This window comes from Alosa sapidissima, chromosome 16 (assembly GCF_018492685.1).
Source record: "Alosa sapidissima isolate fAloSap1 chromosome 16, fAloSap1.pri, whole genome shotgun sequence".
In the NCBI taxonomy this organism is placed as follows: domain Eukaryota; kingdom Metazoa; phylum Chordata; class Actinopteri; order Clupeiformes; family Clupeidae; genus Alosa; species Alosa sapidissima.
The window spans coordinates 22,823,941-22,838,299 of NC_055972.1; the positions used below are offsets into that span (position 1 = coordinate 22,823,941).

General features: G+C 42.2%; 2 protein-coding genes across 3 annotated transcripts in view; both read right to left on the reverse strand.

Annotated features, from left to right (window-relative positions):
- Nucleotides 1-4,706, reverse strand: part of ddx43 (DEAD (Asp-Glu-Ala-Asp) box polypeptide 43) — a 30,202-nt gene extending 25,496 nt beyond the window's left edge. The window contains exons 1-5 of one of the 2 annotated variants that reach the window (XM_042065294.1): nt 4,269-4,705; nt 4,003-4,058; nt 3,729-3,846; nt 3,247-3,402; nt 1,375-1,456 (exon numbers count right to left, since the gene is read on the reverse strand). In XM_042065294.1, coding sequence (XP_041921228.1) covers nt 1,375-1,456; nt 3,247-3,402; nt 3,729-3,846; nt 4,003-4,058; nt 4,269-4,614 — 758 coding nt within the window. In that variant the 5' untranslated portion in view covers nt 4,615-4,705. Of the gene's footprint in view, nt 1-1,374; nt 1,457-3,246; nt 3,403-3,728; nt 3,847-4,002; nt 4,059-4,268 lie in introns of both variants that reach the window. The other variant, XM_042065295.1, reaches the window with a different exon arrangement.
- Nucleotides 4,707-4,851: 145 nt separating this feature from the next.
- Nucleotides 4,852-14,359, reverse strand: part of kcnq5a (potassium voltage-gated channel, KQT-like subfamily, member 5a) — a 151,627-nt gene continuing 142,119 nt past the window's right edge. The window contains 3 exon segments of the mRNA XM_042065297.1: nt 4,852-8,343; nt 9,280-9,406; nt 13,599-13,730. Of these exon segments, the coding sequence (XP_041921231.1) occupies nt 7,255-8,343; nt 9,280-9,406; nt 13,599-13,730 (1,348 nt within the window). The 3' untranslated portion in view covers nt 4,852-7,254.

Here is a 14,359-nt window from a genome sequence, read left to right on the forward strand (position 1 = left end):
CAGTCGAAAGATACAATTACAGTGCTGCTATCAATTTGCTTGGTATAACCGCATTTATAGTTTTCTACAAATGCAATCAATCAAATTGGCCTCCATCACTCAACCAACGCTAACGGTAACATTACCTAGGTCCTTATTGGTATTATAAGATTAACGTACCTGCAGTAAAAACCAAGCATGTCCGATAAACATCCTCAGATTTATTTCGGCTTCAAGAAGAAATGGGAATTACATTTCATGTGAACATAGTCCTATCCTTATTAGACGTTCTCTGCGGTAAACTAGGTCCTTGTAGGAAGCGTCCATTGTTTTTCCAACCTACTTTTAACTTCCAACAAAATTACGTCTCACTGCAACGATGCGCCATCTAGTGGACAAATGGCTACTTATCGCCAATACTAGAAATGCAGCCATGATGATGATGATGATGAATATTTATTTTGGCTTTCTTTTAATCTTACTGAATTTGTAATTATGTATCGGCCGTTCTAATACCGATAGTATGTGGGTGCCTGTGTGTGTGTGCATGTGTATATGTGTGCACCGCCATCTACAGGCCAATGAGTGTACAGTCACTAAATGTACACATAACCTAATTTTTTTTAGACCCCCCATGGATGAAATTCTACGAAACTTGGCATACCCCCAGAGAATGCCAGGTCAATCATACACATAAAATTTGGTGCAGTTCTGAACATCTTAACTGAAGATAGGGGTGATTCAAGCAGAATAATATTGCATTTTCATTTTTTACCGGGGGGGGTGCAAATCACAAATGAGTGATTATGGGCCAGGTTGATGTGGGCCCTTGAGACCAACATACCATAAAAGATTTGACAGAAGAAACTTTGACAATCCCTATATGACCGCTTTGCTAGCGGCGGTCATAAATATACCCCGTTTTCTAGCCTCTCGGGGTACCGGCTATCAGTATTACACGTCCCCCATGCAAAACGTTTGACCATGGTTATCCGTCGGGGTTTTTTGAGTTAATAAACTCCATAAATAACCATTAATTTGTCATTTTATGCCTACTCCCTGTTGTTTCCTATGGAGTTGTCCGAGCTGATGTCCGAGTCCCGTTGAGGCTTGACTGTCATTGGCTCATCAGCGTTTTAAGGGTGGCACTTAGCGACAGGTCAATTAAATGCTCGGCGGGCCGGATTAAAGTGTGTGGCAGGCCGCACTTGGCCACAGTTTGGACACCCCTGGTCTAGTCTGTCGTGTATGTTGTGTATGGACCCCTGCTGGTCAACATGCCAAACTACTACACTACAACCCTTGAGAAATTACTTTTTAACTAGTGCCCTCTACTGGTGAAAAAGTTACACTGAATTTACAGGAGGTGAATAACAAGAAAATGCATCAACTCACCGCCAAGCATCAATTTCCTCTGCAGAGCGAGCTGAGACTGCCGGATCCTCTATGTAAAAATCCTTCTTCATAGGAGGAAGGTCTTAATCAGAGAGAGAAAAAGTGTCACTACATCCTGCCCAAGTGTTTTCAATTGCTCTGTGATTATGGCTTAAAACAAACATTCAAGGATTAAATTGTACATAAATAGGTAGGTCTATTATAACTGTGTACTATCCCTTGATGAATTACTCTTCCTTCAAGAAAACACACAAAAAATATTTTGCTCCTCCACCACAATGGTCTCTGCACTGCACGGCTGGCCATGTAAAAAAAATATTTCTCTGGAAATTAATCCTTAATATATTTGGCGTGCTGAGTCCGTGCTCAGTCCTCTCTGTTCTTCAGTATGTTTTGTCGTTGGGTGCTCTTTGGTCCTGCCACGTGGTCCTTTCCGGATCCCACCCCGAATCTCTCTCCCATTCGCTTCCTGTCCGGAGCGAATTGACAGGCTGGTAAGGAAAGCTGGCTCTGTAGTGGGAGCTGAACTGGAGTGCATCCCTTCACTATATGACAAAAGGACCCTGAACAAACTGATCAACATCTTGGACAATGAGTGTCACCCACTCCACAGCACTATTGTTAAGCAGAAGAGCCTGATCAGCTGGAGACTTCGCTCACTGCCTTGCACAACAGACAAACTGAGAAAGTCATTTGTCCCCAGCGCCATTGAACTGTTCAATGCTTCACTTAAGGGAAGAGGAGAGACTTCTCTGCATAGTCTGTCTGCCTCTTCACCCCCCCCCCCCCCCATGTTTGGACAATGTCTGTCTACTAGCCACTTTTTACCACTAGCCACTTTTACCACTGTCTTTCTGCCTCACTGTTTGCGTGCTATATTAGCACATATGCATAACCCCTCCCTCCATGCCACAGCCGAACTGTGGTCACACTTATACCTTTTCTTAAAGTAGTTATATATATATATATATATATATATATATATATATATATATATATATATATATATATATATATATATATATATATATATATATATATAGACTTTATTTCTGCATTGTTGCACTTACTCATTTGCACCATCACCATGACCACTATCATCATGACACTCAATCACACAGAGCCTTACCTTACTATGCACAGAGAATCACAGGCTCAGTCCCTGCCTCAGTCCTTGCAAGTGCCTCTTGATTGATTAATCACCACTATGTGGATACTGTTTTTTAGAATTGATTTAGATTAAGTGTTATTTAGTATAATTTGTATTTTAGTATATTCTTTATCTTCTACTGTCCTTATTGCTTAGTTTTGTTTTGATATTATATACTTTAATTACTTTTTCTGCTGTTAGTGAATGTGTGTGTGTGTTGTCTGTATGCTACTGAGACCTTGAATTTCCCCTGGGGATCAATAAAGTATCTATCAACTGTCCTATCACATTAAAGGCATGAAAAGCCCAAAAAAAAAATATACTTAAAAAAAAAAAAAAAAAAAAAAAAAAGTCTTAAATACAACTTGGAAATGTCCAAAAAGGACCTAAAAATGCCCACGCGTAGCGGCTTGGGCCTTCTTCAGGGCATAGATCATAGGATCGTGGGCATTTTTAGGTCCTTTTTGGACATTTCCAAGTTGTATTAAAGACATTTTTATCCCACGGAGTGCCTTGGTCGGGGAGATTTTCTCTCTCTTTTAATCCTTAATATATTTGTGTATTTACATTCTCAACTCTACTTAAGACTTAACAGAGTACCGTTTCAGATTTTATATCTAAGTGGTCAAATAAAAATCAATCAATCAATCAAACTGCACTTAATTTTCCTGAGCACACAATTCACATCCCATCACTCTTGTGCAAAACAGTCCCCCATTCACCTTGCCATTTCATGGCAATGTACTTGTCCTTGTTCTCTCTGATGGCTAACCAGTCGATACGTTCCGTCTGCTCCGAGTACTTTGTGGCGGACTGCTGCAGGTCAGATGAGGACCAGCAAGAGCCGTTTCTGCCAGCAGGGACAGGTGCCCGGGGCCCTAGGAGAGGGAGGGAGAGAGGGGAGAGAGGGGAGAGAGGAGGGGGGGGGGGAGTGTGATGAAAACGGAGCCAAGTACATCCTGGAGCCATAGAGGATCTTATTCTTATCCGGCAGAAAGCCAGTTAAAGTGATGTCATATAGAGAAGCTTCACAGAATATTTTCAATTCATTTAGGATCTGTTTTGAATCCTGCTGGATTCTAAATGTCACTGATTTGGTGACACCTGGTGCCACATGTCTTCTTGTGCAAAGGATTATCTAGGTTAACTTTAGGGAATGAAAAAAAGTTATGTTAGAAGAAGATGACAAGAAGAAGTGTGTTACCATCTCGAAACCTTGGGCCATTGTCTGAAATCAAGTCATCAATTATCTCTTTGGCTTTCTGTTGAACGTCGATGTCACCAAAGATCACAACTTCGCCCTCAACATCTCCACGGTTGATCTAATATATCAGAAAGCAAGTCATATCCGTTTTTACTTCAAATTCGTGCAAAAAGCATGCATAAGACAATACCGGACCAAGTTGGAACTCGCCCTAGCAAGTTCCTCACTGCGAGCAATAAGCAACAGGACAAAGGCAATGCTCATCCCTTGTTACCTTAATTCTTGCTCCACTTGACTCTTCAATTTCACGTATTTTACTTCCACCTCGACCTGTCAGGTCACACAACATACGATTCCTAGAAACTTGCACTTGAAACAATGTACGTTAACTTTATTTAAACGCTATGTGATAAGGCAAAACACTTTAATTCAGAGAATAAAAAGGCTAACATTAGCTGTTAACGTTATATCGCTGCTAACAGGACAGCTGGTTAGTTGGCTATAAGCTAGCTTATCTAACTTTTAGATCTATCAACTTACCAATTACTCGTCCAACCACGGAATTATCCACGGTGAAGGACATAACGTTAGGTGAACCTGAAGTATCCCCACCAATCTGACCACGTCCTCTCCTGTTGGCATCACGTTCACCATTTCTAGAGTTGAATTCGCGACTACACGTGTCAGCCTGGTCCCTCCAGTTTCTCCACTGGGGACCATCTTGGTCGCTCTTTCCAAGTGCTGCTGGGCGGCCACGCTTTACACCGAAATATACATTTTCTTTACTTTCAGAGGACTGGGGTCGCCATTCAGAGTTCTTGAATGCCGGAGCAGGTTTTGCGTTCACGACACTATCTGCATCATTGTTGTCTTCCCAATCAGACATTATAAACCATTCAGCTTCTCTAACTGCTTAACATCAGTAGCAGTGATGGCGCAAACACGATGTTAACACCTCATTACATCCGGTTTGCTGACCCTTTAATGACCTTTGCTCTAACTTACTGTCTATGATTAATACAAGGCAGTATGATTTGTAATGTTATGAGAGGTAGACCTTGCTCAGAATTCGACAGCTAAATGCATTTTTATTTTCCGTCATGGAACAAAAGTACACAGTAAATTGTTTTAAGTTTCTTTATTGAATTTTTCATTTTGCATTTTTTTTTTCAGTCACAGAGTGTTTGTCTCCTCTGTTATGTGCACATATTTTGTTGTAATAAATTAATCTGCATGACATAGAACGTTAACATTATCAAGCTTGTAATTTAAGGCCAGTTTGTGTGATAAATTACATTATTAGTGATAAAAATAAAATAAATTCTGATTTAAATGATAAACATGTACCAGGTTTGCAGCCAGCCAGATAAAAGTATGCACCTTGAGGGCATCTACTTTTCAGAACCTCTAGACTATCTCCATTTGTTTTAGTAGGTATGCAACTATGGAAGAAAAAGAAATAATCATATGTAATCATAATAAAATGCATAAAGGCACAGTAAAGAATTTATATCAGAACAGTTAAACAAAAGATATTAAAATCAGTGTAAAATAGGTGTATTAGTTTTTAAATGTTCTTTTACAGCCTCAACCCTACGGACAGGCTTGACGTAAATAAACCCTTCTAAGTGTCCACTACGGACAACCCAAGTTTAATTCTACAAGGGAATTTGCTGATAATAGGAGATTTTCCTTCGGTGCTTCCCCTCATCAGCAGAGCAACACATTTTGGAACAATTGCCATTATATTTTTTTAAATACAATTCAATGTGGTGTGACCTTGCAAAATGTTTGCAATCACATTTTCAGGTTTCGTCTTCACCTTTGGACATTTGTGCTTCTACTGTATATACTAAGCCGTGCCAACAAATGCACTGACTGATCCGTTTAGAGACTTTGACTCAAGCATGTGTGGTATGTCAATACATCTATGCAAGATTTGCAAGTCACATATACATATCAACAAAATATTAAATTAACGATGTACACATTACATTCTGTGGGTATAATGCTAGCCATCTTAGCTAAAGCACTTTTGTACCATTCAAATGCATTACACAGAAAACTATAAAGAATGGAAGTCACCTTGATGATTTTCAATCTCTTTAACAGGTGTCAGAGGTTTAAGACTGATGTGTTCTTGTCTTGTCCCAGATGTAAAAAGGTTCAATAAATAACACAATAAGATGACTTTTAACATTTGTTTCAAAATCAATTCTTCTCTCTGATGTACAATTGACAATGCCTCAGTCCAAAAAGACAGATGAAAATGACAAACATTCACATTCAAATATTCTTTAGGTTGTCAATTACAAACAGTGAGTTCTCAAGAGTGAAAATAACATTAGATGAGTACCATAGTACCACATTAATATTTGATATAACATTCTGCACGAGCACCATAAGGAAACTGTTGACAGAGGTTTGTATCTCAGTATGGACATGTGTGCGATGAGTCTTGCAATCAGTAACAAACAACCATTCAAGAGGCATAGTCATATTTGGGTGGGTGTTCAACCCTTGCCAACGTGTTGAAGACTCCAAAAAGGTTCTCTCCACCCAAACCAAAGGCGGTTTATCTATCTTTATCTATAGAGGGAAATAATCCTCCTCTCCTCATCAACTTGACCTTAGGTTGGCCATGTCCCTGCCAGTTGTCATCTACTTGTTGTAAGTTGTTAAACGTTTTCCTTTTTTATCAGAAAATAGCTGATGAGACTGATGAGAAATTGAACTTGAATGTTAGGTTGGATATAGTGTGTTTTATACTGCATGTTATTATCATGGTTTTAAGTGTTTAATTGTGTGTATATATGGGAGTGTCCATATTGTCATACCAAAAACCAACAATAGCTAATAACATACATAAACTGGGTCTGCCTATTTTGTTCTGAATGCTATCATTTAATCTAAAACATGCATGACAGCTAAATTAAGTTTTGGAGTGCTCAACAATGATACATGATGCCAATTTGTTGCTAATACAGGGGGCTTTTAAAAGAGTGCATAAATACTTTCAGCCTAATGCACCATTGCATTTTTCCCTAGAAACATGCAGTGCTCATGCACGCCTGTGATAAGACCTCTTACAGTTGCCTTACATTTGTCCCCCTCTATTTTGCTCCTTGTCATCTGATAGCACTATCACTCACAGGTTCTTCCATATACCTTTCCGTTCATTTGTTAAAGAAATAATCCATGCAGTGATATGTATTCATTAGCAAAAAAACAATGGGGAACCTTGTCAGTTCAGTCCACACAGACTGAGAATATTGAGCGCTGCTAACACTCTCAGACAACTCTCCTCATACCAAAAAAAAAAAAACAACAATAAAAAATCTGAAAGAAACTAACAGAAAATGAGAAACAGAAAACAAAACAGAGGAGAGCAGATGTCAAGTCCTGACATCATAGCGCCGATCACAGCCCAAGAGGAGTCAATTTAGTCAGACCTCGGGCAGACTAAAGGGAATCTGAGCTATCGGTCACTGATTTCCCATTCACCACTGTCCGAAAACCCTTGGACTCAGTGCTCAGAGACGAAGCTCATGTCCGTATTCTGCTGAGAGAGGAAGTCGAATGTTCCCAGGGTTGGCGTGCTCAATTCGCTGCTGTCTCCGATGAACAGTTCCGTCTCGCCCCATTTTGCCAGGGGCTCCTCTTGGCCTATGTGGTGCTCGTTGTTATTGTTGTTGCCACCACCACCACCACCGCCGCCAACACTGCCACCTGTGAGGGGGGTGCCTGGGGGGTTGCTGTCTGTGCTCGACGGCAGCATGAGGTTCTGCACGGACAGGGACTTGCCCAGATTGCGGTCTGTGGAGGCGGCGTCCTCAGCGGGCCGCAGCAGCAGAAGAGGGTCCACGTCCAGGCTCAGGTGTCTTCTCCAGGAGCCGTCTTCCTTGGGGCTCCGCGGAGCACGGCTCCGGAGCCGTACAGCGTTCCCAGGGTGCTCTGCACCGCTACTGCTGTTTGTGCTGTCGTCTGTGGACCCGGTGGCCAGGCACGCGCTGGGGGAGCCCTCCTGAACCACCCCGCTCTCAGGCACCAGCTCGGGGATCACCCCCACCGGCCTCCCCGCAACCGGAACTGGGGCCACCACAGCAGGCAGCTGAAGGGTGGTGGTGGTGGTGGGGGACATGGTGGTGGGACAGCCGGGCATGGTGGGCGCGGGCCTGGCCAGGTTGGGGAACTGCAGCGGGCCTGAGAGGGCGCCGGGCGTGAGGATCGGGGGCGGCGAGCCGGGGTACAAGCTGCTGTCGGCGGACGAGGGCGACTGGCCGTGGAAGAGTGGCGACGGCGAGGGCGTGAAGGAGGACGCCGACGTGGGGTAGCCCGGCGGGCCGGCGCCCAGGCTCAGTTCGCTCGGTGCCAGGATGAGCTGGAGGCCGTGGGGCAGGTTGGCGCTGTGCGAGCGCAGCACCCCGCGGCCTGCATGGGCGGCTTGCGTGGGGAAGGCGTGCTCCGAGCTCTGGACGGAGCTGGGGTAGTCGGATGTCTGCTCCAGCTCGAACAAGGGCAGCGAGGCCAACGTGAGGCCAGAGGAGGATCCCTTCTGCAGAGCATGCCTGTAGATGTCCAGCAACGAGTCCAGCTTGGACTCAATGGACTGCACCTGCATTCAGTAACACAAATGAGTTTTTACATAGAGGAGCCATGTTCATAATAACCAATATAGGATCATATAGGATCCTGTGCTTTCCAGTATACTGCAAACAAAAAGACTCCGGCAAGACATCTTAGCTCTCTGCTCTTTATCTCTCTCTCTTTCCCTCTTTTAATTGGCAAAATTCATAATTGTGAATCATGTTTGAGGTGTTCCAGATGCACATGTGTTAAAGGAGTGGGTGTAAGGAGGTCAAACAGAGGGGTTATAATTTATACAATCTGCACATTTCCATTTTGAAGTTAAAGTGAGCAGACTAATTAAGCAGGCTCATTTGACTGTGCACCGTCACTGTCTGTAGTTGGTGCCAATCATTATGACCGCTACCAGTGCACCCACTTATGCGCCCCTGCTTTTTTCAGCAATCGTAGGTTGACGAATCCTGGCACCCTGGAACACCGAGATAGATGAACCTGGGCATGTAGTGTACTCCGCTAGACTAATAAGGAATAGAAGCTTTTGGTTCTGACTTAATATCTTTCGGACTTAGTATTTAAGAACTCTAACTTAGTATCTCAGTCTTCAGTCTTTGGTATCTCAGAACATACCAGAACAGAACTGGTAACAGAACACCAACTTGCCTTTCCATATCACAGATTGGCATGTATAAATTTAGACCAACCAATTATATGTGATGGGATCTGGGAAATTTCACCAGCTTATGATTCTGATACCATCCGGATGTTATCCAGGATGTTGCTAGGGGACGGTATCCAGGATGTTACTAGGATGGTATCAGAATCTTAAGAGAGGGTTGAAACAAAGCAGAAATGAAGGATTTTTGACTTCACCATGTGATTTCCCATCACTTAATGTGGACTGCACATAACCAGAAAGCATATTTAACTGCATATAACCAGAAGCGTGCTTATATTAGTTGGTTACCTGTTTCTCCACCTTGCACACTCGACCAAGCATACTCATATCCTCGAGTGTGTCACCTTCTGGGTGAACCTTATCTCTCATTTTCCTATCCATTGGTATCTGCCCTTTGCCCAGAATCTGATCCACCCTAAATGACACAAAGAGGACTTTACTGAGATACTGCAGAGAAGAAGTGTACTCAAACTGTTATTGTCAGAGGTTTCCTTTACCCAGAGTGCACCAGTGGGGACACCTGAATCCAGTTAGTGGAAGACAATCAAGGGTTAGCAGACTACATATTGCTACAACAAACCACACTACAACACAGGCTTACAAGCTTACATTCAACAGGCAGAGAAAGACAGAGAGAAATGGAAATGGAAAATGGGGTGGGGGGGCACTAACAGGAAACAGAGAGAGATTAGATATCTGAAGAGAAAATAATTAAACATGTTAATCAAAATGCAGATGTTAACCCTGCCATGCAAGAGCTAACAATTTTCAGTAACCAAATGCACATGTATTTAGATGTATGCTTATTTTACACATATAGCACCATTTTATTAACATGAAGAAAGTATGGAAGAAGCATTAGTGAAATAATCTCTGAAACTTTAACCAAACCCGAGTAAGTTGGCATGTGACAGTTCTATTTGAGTTTGTTAGAGAAAATCTGTCCAGTCACATGACACATAGGCTACAGTATTCTTGTCTGGTTTTATGATTCATCATTGTGCAAGAGAACAGGATGCAACATGTAAATGGACAAGAAACACCTGAGAAACCAGGTCTAAAGATGTCAAACTGACGCACACACCGAAAGTAGCACACCCACACTCACTCTATTGATAATGCATCAGCATGGCAATGTTTTACCTTTTCTGTTGTAGACATTAAATAGGCCTACATACACTGTATCTCAGAAATAATTGTGTTTCAATAGATACCCTAAACTCTGTGTAATGTGAAATCAGTATAGTATTTTATTTTTAGCATGGCATCCTCAGAAGAATAGTTCAACAATGTTTGGTGTGAATAGTTACCCCTCCGGATGAGAATGGGACAAGGGCCTTAGAACATTACCTGTAACCAGTTACTAATTGGTAGAGATACCAATCTAGACTCTCAATAAGTAGTCATATATTTTGGGGACAAACAACATATTTACTGTGTGTTATTCTGGGGATTGCCAGTATATTGAAAGAGTCTAAGTAAGCCAGGATAACGGCCACCCAAGAACTCGATGTGCAGCGGAGTAGAGTCTCCTCCGCCGAGTCCATTGATTACGTAAATCGGGATACCTCAAGTGCCATTATCCCACTTATCCTGCGGTTGCCACTATGTAGGCAATAGTCATGCCTTTACAGCACACAAAGGAAACGAGTGGTTCAGTTTAAGAATAAGCTGACTTGTTCAGTTTGTGGTACTACTTTCTTTGGTGCTGACTGTGATAATGGTGGGTATAGTTAGCTTGTTTAGGCCTACAGTTGATTCCATTGTTGCAAAGCCTACTGTACTTCCTAGTTCAACAGTCATTTTTTTTTACCAGATCTACTTCAAAGGTGTCCCATTATACAGAATTACTAAGAATTAATAACCACCCTGCCAGCCAATCAGTCATTTTATGTCTCCGGGGATAACACTTAAATATCGAAATGTAAATAAAATCAGTAATGGCCCCTCTCCTAGTCTCTCCAGAGGGGTGCAGGGAAGGGGTGTGAGGGCCTGGTGGATGCTGACCCAACGGCGGACTGCTTCCTCCGGGCCTGGCTGTAATACAAGTGCAAGGAGGGGGAGGAAAGGTTCCTGGTTTTGGCGCTCAGATTGTGATGGGGCCCCAAGCCTGAGGCAAGCCTGCATGAGGAATGGCACATGGTGGAGGTCAGTGGAACTCATAAGAGTCTTCTTTGTACAAGTAAAGGAAACATGAGGACAATACATAGGGGATGAGAGGAGAGGAGAGTAAAGGAGAGGAAAAGAGAGGAGAGGAGAGGAGATGAGATGAGATGAGGAGAGGCGATGAGAGGAGACTAGAGGAGAGGAGAGGAAATGAAAGGAGATGAGAGGAGAGGAAAGGAAAGGAAAGGAGAGGAGATGAGAGGAGGTGGAGAGGAGAGGGAAGGAGAGGGGATGAGATGAGAGGAAAGGAGGTGGAGAGGAGAGGAAAGGAGAGGAGAGAGGCAAGGACATGAGTGGTAGGACATGAGACTACACACGGAGCATCTTTTGGCCTGTCCTCATTGGAGAGTTCTCAAGGCTTTTCCTTAGAACAAGGTTGGAATGTATTTGGAATACTAAACTGAATATTAAACGTTTGATTTTTTTTTACTGGTTTGTATATTTTTATCGGCATCATAGCTGAAAAAACAAAAACATTTCAGAATTCAAAGTAGAGCCTTTCATTATTTTCCTATGAGGGCAAGCCAGATAACCCTTTGTAAGTATAGACTGCAACTAGCTCCATTGTTTAAATAATGTATACAACTACTCCAGTTCAGTTCAAACTGTTCTCCAGGCAGCTACAGATCAAGCAGGAAATGAGGAAGTCATCATCGGTAAGGTGAAACAGGTGTAGATCCTAAACAAGATGCACACTACACAGACAACCAGTTAAAGTGGTCACAGTGTAGTCTGTGCTTCACGTAAACATAGCATGTCAAGACTCTCTGCTAATAGTAAAGCTAGCAACATCTCAAATGCAGCGTTGTTATTGTCCATTCACCTGCAGATGGAAGGAGAGGGGCTTGGATTGAGTATGCGTTAGTATCAATACTTAAATTAATGAATTAATACAGCCCATATTATATCAAACTCAGATGTAGTTGATGTTCATCCTCTAACGAGCAGTCAGTCATTCACGTTTTACTCAAGCAGTTGAAATGAGGGGAGACAAGGGGAAAACATGTCCAAATTATTTCTCAATCCACAGGTCAATCAGGAGACGAAAGTCTGACAATCTGGGTCTCTCTTTTACTTGTGTTGGTGGCACATTTGTAAACATTTGTGGAAAGAAACAAATGATTATAATGATCCACTATGCCCTCCTTATGCTGCATTCCAGACAACTTGAATGTCGGAGGTCAGACTTCAATTCCAACCTTGAAGTTGGGGTAGATCGACATACCCCGAGTTCAGAGGGAACTCCGACTTCAAGTGGTGTTCCATGGTACTTTTTCCCAGTAGGAGTTCAGAATTCTTGACCTCTGAGTTTGTCTGGAATAAAATTGGGAGATTCCAACTAGGAAATATCTGACTGATATGAATGACCTGTACTGTATATGACCTGAAATTCTCCCTCTCAACTGACGGCTCTTGCCTGAACTGCAGAGTCAGAGTTAGGTTAGCTTTTGCGTTGCAGGTATTTTATTTTTTTGCGTTGCAGGATTATAATTTTCAAAATATTCAATATTCAATTCTGCTGATAGATAGAGATAGATAGATTTCCAAGGGGAAATTCAGATGTGTCCTACTGATACATCTTTCAAACGATGTCTAGTAAAGGTGAATAGGTAAGCCTTGACCCTGTTGATAGCCTAAGCCTCAAGCACAGTGGTAAACGGCAACAAATGGTATATATGAGATTAAAATACATTGCCAATGGTAATGTATTATAACTGGATTGATTCTATATGAGCTTCACTGTGATGAAGTGGATTGAGTCAGAGAGCCCAGTCTGTTTGACTTTGGTCTCCTTGACAGCCTTGTCTGAGTGTCGGGCATGCAGTCTAAAGGAGCTGCGGGGTGGGGGGGCTGCCTGACCCGGGGGCAGAGTGCTTCCTCCTGGTCTGGCTGTAATACAAGTGCAGAGAGGGGGAGGAAAAGGTCTTGGCTTTGCCGCCCAGGGACTGTGGAGGACCTACAATTGTGTCCAGCCTGGGTGAGAGAGTGGGGATATGGAGTGAGACAACAACACATATACATACATACATACATACATACATACATACATACATACATACATAACATACATACATACATACATACATACATACATATATACATACATACATACATACATACATACACACATACATACATACATACATACATACATACATACATACATACAGTACATATACACACCCCATGGACACGCTCACACACACATACCCTTGCACACACACACAGACACAAAGATAGTCGGACAGACACACACTCAGTGCAATTCAATTCACATGCAAGTATTTAACCAAAGTAAATGAAACAGAGCAATTCTAAGTGAATTATAATGAGTGAAATGAGATTGAAACAGATTGAAAAATAATATTACAAAGCATGTTCTCTAGTCCCATACACGGCACATACCTCCATGGAGAAATATGGCACCAGGGATAACTCACCTGGTCTGCAGGCTTTTGATTCGACACAGCATATCCAAGTGGCCGGCTGAGTACTGCTCAATCACATCCTTCACATCGTAAGGCCTCAGAGTCTCCTTGAACTTTTTCTTGGCTACATGGAACTTCATAATTCTAACAGAGAGAGAGAGAGAGAGAGAAAAGAGCATACATGTCTTGTATAAATTTAAAATTAAGCAATAAGCTCAGGGAGGCCGTAGTTCCAGTGATTTTAGAATAGCTAAGGGGCGATTTGTTCTAAAACGGTTACTACATACCGGGCAAGATTTCATAAAATAAATGCACAGCAACGGGAAAATGTAACAATTTCTTAATAAATAATCATTCTTCCACCAAAAAAAATATATTTCTTCTATCAGAATGGTTGCCAACGTACTACGTTGAGATGCAGCAACTGTAACTTTTGTATCAATTCATTCAGTGCAGTAATATAGAATGAAATGTGGTCAACATAAAGGGTTGTGCTGGGTTTCATAACAGCATTGAACACGATTCAGCCAATCATAATTGAGGACCGGAACTATCTGTTCACTACTAATGACCTTCATTTCATTAGAGCCATGTGACGTGGTTCTTGTAATGGTGTAATGGGAGAGTCCAAAGAGGCCTGTGCTTTTCACTTCCTTTGGGTGCTGATGCCAGGCGCCATTGGCAGACTGTTGTCTGGGCTCAAACAATCAGGTCTTTTTTGTTTTCATGGCTGTGTGGCTGTCCTTCTCTGATTACAGGTCTTATCATACTTT